This window comes from Centruroides sculpturatus, unplaced genomic scaffold (assembly GCF_000671375.1).
Source record: "Centruroides sculpturatus isolate CEXI.00-Female unplaced genomic scaffold, Cexi_2.0 scaffold348, whole genome shotgun sequence".
NCBI classification, from domain to species: Eukaryota; Metazoa; Arthropoda; class Arachnida; order Scorpiones; family Buthidae; genus Centruroides; species Centruroides sculpturatus.
In genome coordinates this window covers 269,696-281,996 of record NW_019384859.1, presented here as the reverse complement: position 1 = coordinate 281,996, position 12,301 = coordinate 269,696, and the positions used below count along the sequence as shown (strand labels likewise).

General features: G+C 26.5%; 2 protein-coding genes across 2 annotated transcripts in view; both read left to right on the top strand.

Moving 5' to 3' along the window:
* Positions 1-6,755: 6,755 nt before the first annotated feature.
* On the top strand, positions 6,756-9,043 carry LOC111630617. The gene is made up of 2 exons (XM_023374749.1): positions 6,756-8,063; positions 8,934-9,043. Exons 1-2 carry the CDS (start codon positions 7,577-7,579, stop codon positions 9,041-9,043), a joined length of 597 nt encoding a protein of 198 aa, XP_023230517.1. The 5' UTR covers positions 6,756-7,576.
* A 1,324-nt stretch (positions 9,044-10,367) lies between these two features.
* Positions 10,368-12,301, top strand: part of LOC111630637 (putative protein tag-278) — a 29,001-nt gene continuing 27,067 nt past the window's right edge. Inside the window, exons 1-2 of the mRNA XM_023374776.1 lie at positions 10,368-10,508; positions 10,610-10,714. Of these exons, the coding sequence (XP_023230544.1) occupies positions 10,463-10,508; positions 10,610-10,714 (151 nt within the window). The 5' untranslated portion in view covers positions 10,368-10,462. The remainder of the gene's footprint in view (positions 10,509-10,609; positions 10,715-12,301) is intronic.

The following is a 12,301-nucleotide window of genomic DNA, read 5'->3' as shown; positions in this document are numbered from 1 at the left end:
AGTCCCCAATTGATTCGGAAAATTGACGCTCTACTGTATCTCATTAAAATAAGTTTTGTAATTCTTATGACAAAATTCATTTACTTGCATTTCACTGCCAAGTTTTCTTTCATGGAAAAAATTTAATGTATCAAAATTGTGTGCAGACTGCATAAAACATTTCTTGCAAGTTGGATTCACCTTTGAATTATAGGTTAGTTATACATGGATTAAAATAATTACTGAAAATATATTTCATACAGTATTTTCAGTAAGTCTATGCTGATAATAGCTAAATATCAATTATTTGCAATGAAGACATTTCACACATTGTTTGGATCTCATGATGATTATATTTAAGAATCTTGCATTATATTTACTTAGTTACTGCCTTTTGTAGATGAATATTCTATTTATGACATCAGTGAAAAATACTAATTAAATTTTACATGAAATTTTATGAATAATAGTAGTTGAGAGAAGATATTTGAACAAAATCATTTTCCCTTTTACATCAATCTTAAAATATGAAATATCCATTCAAATTCATACATGAAAAAATTTTTTTAATCTCAAAATTAGTTACTGTTATAGAAACCTTTTTTCCATGAAAATCTGAAATTTGGAAGTATTTTTAATTGATTCTCGTTTGAAGGTAAAAACAAATACTGCATATCTTGAAAACAATAAATAACATCTGTAATGATTCAAACTCTGAAAACAATTGAAAAACACATAAATTAATTCTGATTATACTACACAACAAAATCACTGATTTTTTTTCTGTTAGTCATAGTATTGAGTGAATATGTTAGTTTTAAGCTGAATTCAAATATGTTAATTTTTTCCCATCATGTAAAATGGAGTGATAAGATATACATAATTCTATACAATTTTACATTTCTTTAGTAATATATAGTCTGTTTACATTGTTTAAAATGTAATTGTATTTAATTTTTGTTGTTTTGCTTGGGAAATCTTTCTCTTGAGTATATAGTAGTATCATATAGTAGTATAGAGCTATCATATTTGAATTTACTTGCCAAGGAACTGTTTTTTACATTAAATGTTCTGATGAAATTATAATTTTTACCATTGATAGCATGGATTCTCAGGAATGTTTAAATGCTATCAACATGAAATAGTCTAAAATCATATAAAATATTTCAGAGTAGTTTCCTGCTCTATTATTTCCAAAAAGTTTTTTTTATAGTTTTGAAAAATGCTAAACATGAGTTTGTCTCATTCTGCCAATCTTCAAAATGTTCATTTATAAACTTATGTATTTGAGGACCTATAAATATGCCTTCTTTGATTTTAATATCATTCAGTTTTGGAAATTTATTCTTTAATTACATAAATGGAGCATTAGTTTAATCCATTGTCTTCAAAAATGTTTTGTCATACCATGTTTAATGCACACTGCAAATAGATAGTTTTCCAGGATTAATCAACATCTCTCATACAACAATTCTTTTTCCTAGATAAATGAGTCTGTTGAACACTGTTTTTGCACATAATGACTTTTTTCCTCCTTTTATAGAAAATTTTTCTATAAAAAGTTTTTAATTTCCCAAGCTTCAAATTCAGTATATGATTTTATACTCTTTCTACAAATAGTAAGCATTTTTAAATTTGCAGGAATACTTTTCATACCAAGTACTTATGAAGAGGTGCTTCATATTCTCTTGATTCTTTCATTTTACTAACATGAGCTAAAGGTACAGATGGATATTTATTTCCATTAGAGTCAGATTTTAAGCTAATTTTGGATGAGCCAATGTATTATTCATGTATATTGTGTAGATGATAAATTTGTTATCTCTATTAACAAATAGCAATTTAATGCAAAATTTTCTTATTACACTGTCACATGTATCAGTGACATATCCAGGATTTTGAGAATATGGTACAAGAGGTGTACTAAGGCAAGTTTCCTACCAATTTTTTGGTGAATGTTACTCAATTACCTTAGATACCTAACTTTTTTTACATAATTCTTTTTTCACTAGCTTTTTAAAATTGTTAAATGTAAGATGGAAAATACAGTGGTGCCTCGTATAACGTACTTAATCCGTTCCAGGTGCATGTCCGTTAAGTGAATAGTCCGTTATAAGAAACGCATTTTCCCATAGAAATACATGTTAAAACATATAATTCGTTCTGCAGCATAAAATAACCATACTGTACCATAAAAAAATGAAAATGGAGCAGTCACCAATTATGCCGGGTAGTCAGATGTTGTGAGGAGGAGGTGGAAGAACACTTTCTTCACACATTCATACAGATACAGACTTTTTACTCATTGCAGCGGGTTTTTTTTTTATTGTTTAATCGGATTCAGATTCAGGAGAGGCTACCGGATCTTGCGGGGTCAACTCCTCTTGTTCCATCCTTTGTTTTTTGGTGGCTTGCTTCTTGAAAAACATGTCCAAGGTGGTCTGCTTCTCTCTCTTTTTCAACACCTGTTGGAAATGACGGGCAAGAGTGTCATTGTAGAGATCATTGATCTCGTTGGCCTCAGCTCTGTTTGGATAATGAGTGTTGGTAAACTCCTGAACCTCTCCCCATTGGACAAGGAAGTTTTTGTCAACTTTCACTCCTTCTGATGATTTCTTGCATTGTTTTCTGTTTTTTTAGAAGCCATGATTTGCACAACACTTGAATAAATGTAAATACCCTGCACTGTGTTGATGTACCTAATAAACAAGGGAGCAAGCGTAATCCCAACGCTCTGTACTTTAGATATACTGATAATATATTCTAATAATACTAATATATTATAAAAATAACATATTGTCATTAGCAACTGCAAAAGAGTGGAAACATCATTTGCACTTGTTCGTAGAAAGTCCATTGGTCGCCTCACGTAACTGCCGAACGGAAAGTCCGTTGTCCACAACCAGTCCGTTGCTCGAGTCACGTAACGGCCAAACAGAAAGTCCGTTATTTGCAGCGTACGTTATACGAGGCACCACTGTAGATAATTGATAATTTTGAATTAATTGATTATAAATCATACAAATTACAGTATGATTTTTAATTGGTATGATCCAAAAGGAGAAATAGAAAGAGCATAAAATCATTACATTTTTATTGTCAATAGAAATTATTGAAATTACTTATTTTGAATTTAAATTACAGCATCTTCAGTCTATACTCCACACTTTTTGATATGTTTTCAAGAATTATTAGTTTAGATTTTTCTGCTTTTTTACTGTTTGCAAAATATTACTTTTTGTTATTGACCTTATTCAATATGCATTATTTTATTTATTTTTATTTTAAAGTAATAAAATTGATTGCTTTGGTATCAGGAAGGTGCTGCAGTATCATAAGCACCTCCTGGGTATGCCCTTGATGTGTTTGTGGTTACATATTTTGAAATACCACAGTTATATATATATATATAAATGTATTTTTTTTACATTGAATTACATATATATATATATATATATATATATATATATATATATATATGAAGCATGCAATGCTGTAATGTTATAAATGCCAAAAACAAATTTTTCAGGAGAGAGAGAAAAACACTTTCTAGTGAATGAATTCCTTTAAGTCATGGAGGAATTAATTTCAATTTTACTATAAAATGGTAAAAAAAAACTTATTCCAGAGAATTTGTAACTTACTAACAAAATGGTGTAAACATGAGCCATAATGTTTTCAGTGCCAGAAATCATGTGACTTGCACTTTGGCACTTGAAACATTGAAGTTGAATTTATGTGCAAGCAATAATAGTGGCACTGTAAATGGCAAGCCACTTACAGTGCCACTATTGCCACAATATTTCTTTGCAGCAGAAAACATTGTGTTTAGAATTTATTTCTTCAAGAAAATGCATTTAGAGAAAAATGATATTTACAACATTATGGTATTGCATGCTTCATATATATTTTTATCTATTTAGTTATATCTAGTATTAAAAAAAAAAAACGTTTATTAGTTTATTCACCACTTTAACTGTTTGTACAAAATACAAAAGGTGTCAAAACACTCCAAACTCAGCAGACAAATATTAAAATTTACTAATACAAGTGTTTTCATTCATTTGAAATGATCAGCAGGCAGCATATAATGAAAACCAAACAGAACACTTTTTAAATATCTGAACATAATCAAAATTTAAACAGAGACATGCACAGTTGCATTTGATTACAAAAAGAGATAAAATTTGAAATAACAATAAATATAGCCATCAAACATAAATTTCTTATTTTGTGGGTGTACCACTTATAAGCCCATTACAATGAAACCTTATATCAGATAAAAATCTTAAGCGAGTTCAAGTTTGCCAGTGTTTTATCAAATGACTTCAGGTGATGAAAGAATAAATCAGCAGAAACTTGAATTCTAAGCTAATATACTAAAATATGTTCATATTACCAATAGTACCGATATAAACAGATAAGGATTTAAAAGAAAAAAAACTTTGGAAAGTTGCCTTACAAGTTATCTGTCAGAATCTAAGTAGCTTGCACTAAGAATCAGGTAAGAATAATATATTATAAAACTTTTGTCATAAAATTATGATTTTAAGCCAATTTTAAGTTGAAATTAAAAAAATAATAATAATCTCATCTTTAGTTCATACATAATTAACAGTAATAATTCTAATACAGCATCAGGTTAAATTCTAATACAAACTATAAGCAAAGTCAAATATAACTTTTAAACATTTTCACATATATTCCAAGAAAAAACAAATCTTAAAAAGTTTAAACAATTCAAATTTTATCTAATGAGCTAAATGAGATAAAGTACAGAAATATAGTAACTAAAATATATTAAATTTATTAAATTATTTAGTACATGAACATCATATGAATTTTAAAGTATTTAAAACTATAATTTTTAATTTGTGAAATTACCATATTTTTTGCCTTATAAGACACTTTTTGTATCTAAAATTTATCTGAAAATTAGGATCCTATAGGTCCTCTAAGTCAAATATGTCTTATTCTGTAAATAATATTTTTTTCTCAAAAAGTGACATAAAAAAATGTTGAGTCCCCAATATAAATCACTTTATAAGGCAAAACATATATGATATTACTTATTAGATTTATATTTATTTCACTAAATGATAGTAAATATTGTAGCTGAAAATTGTTTATAGTTAATTGCTTTGCCATTTAAGAAAGAAACTGAACAAATATGACAATACAGTAGAACCTCGAAAACTCGGCCTAATGTGGACCGAAGGGTGGCCGAGTTTGTGAAAATGCCAGGTTATCGGGAATGGGGTTAAAAAAGGATAAGTATGTGTGTTTCCTCAGAAAATATTGTACTGTACTTGTATGTATTGTTTGCTTGAGAATACAACAGAGAATAAACTGCCCAAATACCCTTAAACAAAGGAAAAGTACGTCCTTTATGAAGGCATAGAGCCTTTACTACATGAAAATGAAAATTAATGAATACACTGTGTACAGTAATTTACCTGATAAGACAGACCTCAGAAAAATACTTTGAGAGCTTTTATATTTTTATAAAGCTGTCTATAATGAAAATTAATTAACTAAGGATTTTTTTGCCCTGCCAGGGTGTGGCCGAGTTATCTGGAGTGCCGGGTTATCGAGGTTCTACTGTATTTAAAATTCATAAATATTCATTAAAATTTCAAAATTTAGAATAAATTCAAGTTGTCTTATTTAAAATTTGTTGCATTAATTTTTATTAAGCATTATTTTCAGAAAAACATTAATGTAGAATATTATTTTGTTATATAATTTTGATGATATGGTAGTTACCAGAATAAACAATAAACTTGTGTATAAAAGACAAATTGAGGATTTTTTAGAATTAACATTTGAACAGTTTTAAAACAATAAAGTTACATTTTAATTATTTACATATACGTTAAAAATATATTAAATAATGTGTCATTTTTTGTTATTCATTCATTAAATTTATAATTAATATTTTTTTTATTTGAAAAATAAGGGAGTAAAATGCATGTAAAATGCATGTAAAGAACATAGTTTGATTATTTTGGAGAAAAATTGTTTTACTGTTTCCATTTTTTTTATTTATAGTCTTTCTTTAAAGAATTTATCTGCATATCTTATAAGAGTGATAGTTTCAGCTTATAAGAGTATATTTTATTTATTAGTAGTTTGAGATTTTGTTTCAATAAATGAATATTTCAAATACAACTATTTATTTCTCTATATTAACTTACCAAAAAATCTTAAATTTTCTAAGTTTGAATGAAAAATTTACAGGTAATTTTATTAAGATGTGTTTTATATGTTATCAAATATTCATACTATTACTTTTAATACACCAAATCAAAATTATAGCAATTTATACTAAAAATCAAATGAATTTGAGCAAACATTGAGTTAAATGTATATTTTACAGTATATCTATTAAATAATTTATTTCATTTTATTAAAGTGAAAATTTCAGCTACTGAAATTTTTTTTGTTTATTTTAATTTCAATATATCCTAACTAACCAAATTTTATCTTTTACCTATTCTACACCTAATAATAATTTAAATTAACATATTTGTTTTATCATTTTTTAATAATTATTGCATAAAGCACTAATATAGACTCTCAGATTTCAATATATGAAAAATTATTTCAAAATTGAATTATTAAATATTAATTTAAAACAAAGTTTTGAATTATCAAAATTTTTTATTGTAAATGATTTTAAGATTTATATAAAATTCTTAAAAGTAATTTTTAAATTAAAAATTTTCAAAATGTAAATGAAAAATTTCTATTTTATCAAAATTTCTTTTGATAACAAAAGTCCAAAAGACAAAGGTGTTCAGATAATTATAATCCTTAACTAAAATGCTGTATCGTTGTAGATGCCAGTCAACAAGGAGCTGCTATTTTTTCGATTAGCAAAATATTTACAATACTTTTAAATACTTTAATTGCCTATTGAAATTTTACCGGAGATTTACGTGATCCATTAATTACTTATATATTATCGAACGCAAAAAAAAAACGCGCCACGTTCCATTACGCTTACGATGCGGGCAAAGTGTACTTTCTTTAGTGTTGAATTCTGTTCTATCATTATAAACAAATTTTTTTTAAAATTGTTCTTAACAGAGTATATTATTATTTCTTTTAAAAGTAATTTACACCACAAATTTTCGCTCGATGTGATATAATGTGTCCCGTCGTATCGTATTAAAGATAACGTAGTTAAAGATAGGAAGTCACATTTGAAATGTTCTATTCCTATCGCAAACAATTTATTGTTTAAAAACCATACCAATAACTGAACCTCTTAGCTTGAGATTTAAATTATCGATAGATAGATCTTTCAGATACACCCGAACTTATTCCAAAAACAAAAAAAAAAAAATTATAATCGGTTGATCCGTTAGGTAACATCGTTCAGTGAGATTCCAATCATACAGCGATAAAGAAATAAAAGGATAAAGCGAAAGGTGGAAGCACAACAATCGCCGTATTCAGTAGGACAACCCAGACAGTCAGACAGGCAGGCGTCGATGCACATGACCCTCCTCCCGCATTAATAGTTTAGATCGTGTTATCTTTTGTTGTTTCTATTTGTGAAGCGATCGAAAGTTGCCGTCGACCATTGGCAATGAAAGTGAAGTGGAGCAGACACTTGGATGGATCTTTTCGGATAAAATCGGGTATTCGTTCTCTGGACATCACAACCGAAAAAAAATGCTTAAATTTTTTCCTTCAACTTTTTAAAGTTAGGAGAAAGAATGCTCAGAGTGACAATAGAGTCAACGATGTTAGCCATAGGCGCAAGGAACGGAGAATCGTTCAAAAAAGTTATCAGTATCATACCAGTTTGTTATCTTCCGAGACTAGATTCGAAGAGGATAGTTTAGAAATAACAGAAGCACCAGCTAAATATTGGAACGATGCAAGGCCTCTAACGGGAAGAGATCGGCCGAGGCCGTCCAAAATTAATGCCACTGTTCTGCCTTCTTACAAATTATTATTTGAAGGTGAACATGTGACTTCTACACCTCTTCTAAATCGCGCTATTTCTCGGCAGAGAACTAGTAACAGCGTGGTATCTATAAGCATTAATACAGATATTCGTACAAGTCCTGGTAAGATAACTTTTTAAATTTTATCCATGCCCGTATTTGAAGTCAGTTTTAAATTCTCTCTCTTTTTTCTCTCTCTCTCTCTCTCTCTTTTTCTCTTTTTTAAAAATTACATTGGTAATTTAATAGGCTACTCTGAAAAAAATCGTAATTGTGTAAGTGCATTCATTCAAAGTATTTAAAATTAAATAAATGCGTGTATTAACATAAAATACAGTATAAAAAATTCTATAAATATTTATGAATCTGTTATCGTAATAAATTTTTTTTACTTTTCAATAGTTCGTTTCAATGAAAAAATAGTATGAACAACTGAGATAATGAAATATTTCCATTAGCTATTAAAATATTTACATAATACAAATATTTTATAAGTATTTATAATAAATAGTAATATAATTTAGAAACTTATTTTAATCAATATTAAGTGATTAATTATTTATATTATTTTAATGTAATGAAATATAAATATTTAGTAATAATCGGCTTAAAGAGAAAGCATTTCCTATTAAATTGGAAAAGAAAATAGATATAAAATTCAGCCAGTTGGCAATTAATTTATATATTCCAAACTAAATTTTAGAATATAATTTGTATTAGAAAGAAAGAGATTTATGTTCTGCATTAGATCTATTTAGAAAATAATAATATAATAATAATTTCTAGCTGATAAATACATGATTGTTTGATATGATTATATCAAGCTTCTGCAAGAAATACATCAATATAAATTCATTTGTATTAAAATAAAAATCTCTGAATAATTTTAAAATTATTATTGACAAGTTGGATAGCCATAAATTCCACATTACTTCATTAACGTATCATATTTTACTATTATGTTGTATAAATGTTCGTCATTCTTTTTCCTAGAGGGAACACAAGGAAAGCCACTTATTTCACAGAAGCGACCCATTTTTCCAAATTTGGACATGAGAAGGCCACCTCTCTGGGCCTNTAGATACGGGTTTTTGCGTTTTTGATTGCGTTTTAATAGGGTACGTCAAGAGAATGTACACTAAGAAGAAATTTTTCGTAAAATTTCCCCCCCACAGGGGAAGTGTTATACATTTATAAAAGATACATTTTGAGCCACAACAATGCGTGGCGGGGTCTGCTAGTACTGTATAAATTGAAACAGATGAATATTCCTTAAGAGTTCATGCAAGTGACTTATGGTAATCAATAATAGTTTCAAGTACAAAGACACTGAAAATATCATAAGGTGTTTTCAGTGTCTTTTTATAAGATGTATGGTAATGTTTCTGACTAGAAGGAAAAAACATAGCAGTTACATTTTCTTAAATTTATATAAAGCTCTTACAAAATTTATCTTTGAAATATTTACTTAACTTAATAGATGTTTTAATTAAATTTAGTAATTATTTGTTTGCATCATATTTTAAAATGTAGAAGTTCAAGTAGACAAAAATTTATTTTAGATAGGAAATATTTTCAGCCTTAAGCAATATCATCCTGTACATAGAACGTTACTTAAAAATATTTGAAAATTTGAAATCTGTTTCAAATTTATATTACATTTAAATATTATCTGTCTGTTTATTTTCATTTTCTGTTAGTAGCATAATTTTGTTAATTTTCAGATTATTAATGTTTTTGTGAAAGTTTTCATTATTGATATAATTTTTGATATTACTAATAATTTTATTTTTTAAAGTTAGTTAATATAGCAACTCTTAAAATTTATGAGAATTTACCTATTTTAAGATTTATTTTGTAGATGAACTGTTTAAATATGTGAAAATGTTTAAATATAAAACATAATTTAATATAAAAATGAAACATTTTATAAACTATATGTTCTGAAGATTGAATGAATTGAAATTGATGTATTTAACAGTGCTGATTAAAAATTGTTTGAATTTGAAGAAAATTATATTGGCCTAATCTTAAAGGATCTATAGATAATATAATTGTTCTATATAATATTATTTTAAAATTTTGTTTTTATTATATATAAGACATTTGAATTCTAATTATTGTGAAAAAAATCCAAACAAAAAATTGTAAGTAAACATTTATATATGAGATTACTTTTAAAATATTGTATAACATATTCTGTTAAAAGTATTACTTAGTAAATACATCATTACATGCATCATAAATAATTTATCTTTTACAGTTCATAAAAAATGTTTTTCAAAATTAATATAAAAAGTCATTTCTTTAAAAAAATGCAAAACTTGCATTGTCAAATTAAAAATTAAGTGGAAATTGCAATGAAAAATTAATTGCTATGTATATTATTTTGACTTCATTAATGGATTTATAATTTCTTTTAGTTATGATTCATTACATTATACAAGGTATATTATTAATCAATACTAACAAAGATTTTTTTATAGCTTAATGCTTTTTCTGGACCTAAAGTTGTCTTGGAAATGAAAAAAACAAAGCAAGATTTAAATAAGAATTTGTTACAATTAAGTATGTATTTTAAATTATTTATAAACAGAGTATTTTTTTATATAGAAATAATTTATCAATTCTTTGTTGAAATTTATTATTATTATTTTGTTATCTTATAGAAAATTATCAAGATCAGATAGAAGATTTGAAGGTAAACCATGCCCAAGAAATATCTAATTTAACTGAAAAAGTTTCCAGAATGCATAATGATGAATTATGTGATTGTAAGTAAAATATATTTGTATTATTTATACAAAAGTATCATGCAAAGACATTTTTTCTTTTTAATTAAGCATTTTGATCATCAAATAAATATACTTTCTTCAAGGATAATAACAGAAAACAGTACTTGAAATACAATAATAATAGTATCATTAAATGGTCTTGCCATTAAAATAAATCAAAAAGTTCAAAGTATGTGGCAAATAAGTATTTGGAAGTATTTTTAACTATATATTACATAATCAACTGGGAGATGTTAAGGATAGTATTTTTATAATAACAGGCAAAGTATTGTATAAATGGTTTTATAACTTTAAATATACTGTATTTTTGCAAATACAGTATATTTAATCATACTTTAGATTATATTAGCTCATAGTTATGTAATGTAGAGTTATCATAGTAAATATGGTCTAAAGTAAAAATATTCATATAATAATACTAGTTAGGGTGCATCATAAGTATTAGAGATTGCATTTTAAAATTTTCACATATCTTATAAAAATAAGACATTGAAGTCAGATCAAGCATTAGGATTTTTGTATTGCTAGATGTTTCAAAAATTTATGTTCTTTATATAAAATTTAAACAACAATTTATTATCTTGTCATATGTGACAAAAATGTGATATTAGTTCAGTTTGGATTATGATGTTACTATATGTTTTGTTACTATAGTAGAAACTAGATTTTAACAAAATTCAGAATTTTGAAACTTAACGAGTCCGAGTCAAATATAGATTTCTGAATCCAAGTCCATGTTAAAATATATTGATTTTCATTGAGTGAACTACAGCATCTACAATATGTTCAAACAACGAAAAAATTACATATTTTTCAGTAACTTTAAATAAAATATTTTTTGTCTAGTTTAGTTATTTTCTATTTAAAACTATATATCAAATTTCACATACTGTCAGTGCCGTAACTAGGCAGGTGCAACAGGTGCACCTGCACAGAGCCCACTTGGAAAGGGAATCCAAAATGCATGTATTTGTTTTATTATTTTCCCAAACCTAATTAATTAAGGGGCCTATATGCAAATTCTGGCACAGGAATGGCTAGTTACAGCACTGCATACTGTATTTAGAAAATAAAGATAACTATAGTTTAATTAAAATTCATATTTTATTTGTGAGCACCACTTTAACTATAATTACCAAATTATTATTGTGTGCAACAATAATTTTTCATAGAAGTTTAGGAAGCTTATAACCTAACTTCATTATACTTTCTTGAATAAAATTATCATCAGCCGCAGTCAATTCAGAAACAATTTACTTTAAAGGTTTTTTTTCCCCATTACTTATCAGTAGTTCTAATTTTTTGGAAATAGCATTGTCATCTTGCTTTTGTCATCATTCTGCAAAATAATTTAATGTTTAGTTGATAAATGTTTTATGATCGTTGAAAAATTTCCATTTCTATTTCAAATTTTGTCAAATATTTCATGGATTGAATTTTCAACTTTGTAGCTACATTGAAGAATTTCTTTTGATTTCTTTGGAATTTTTCAATTCTATCTACTAACTTTTTCTTTTAAATCTTCATAAAATAAATAAACAAACTTAACATATATTTACACCTTCT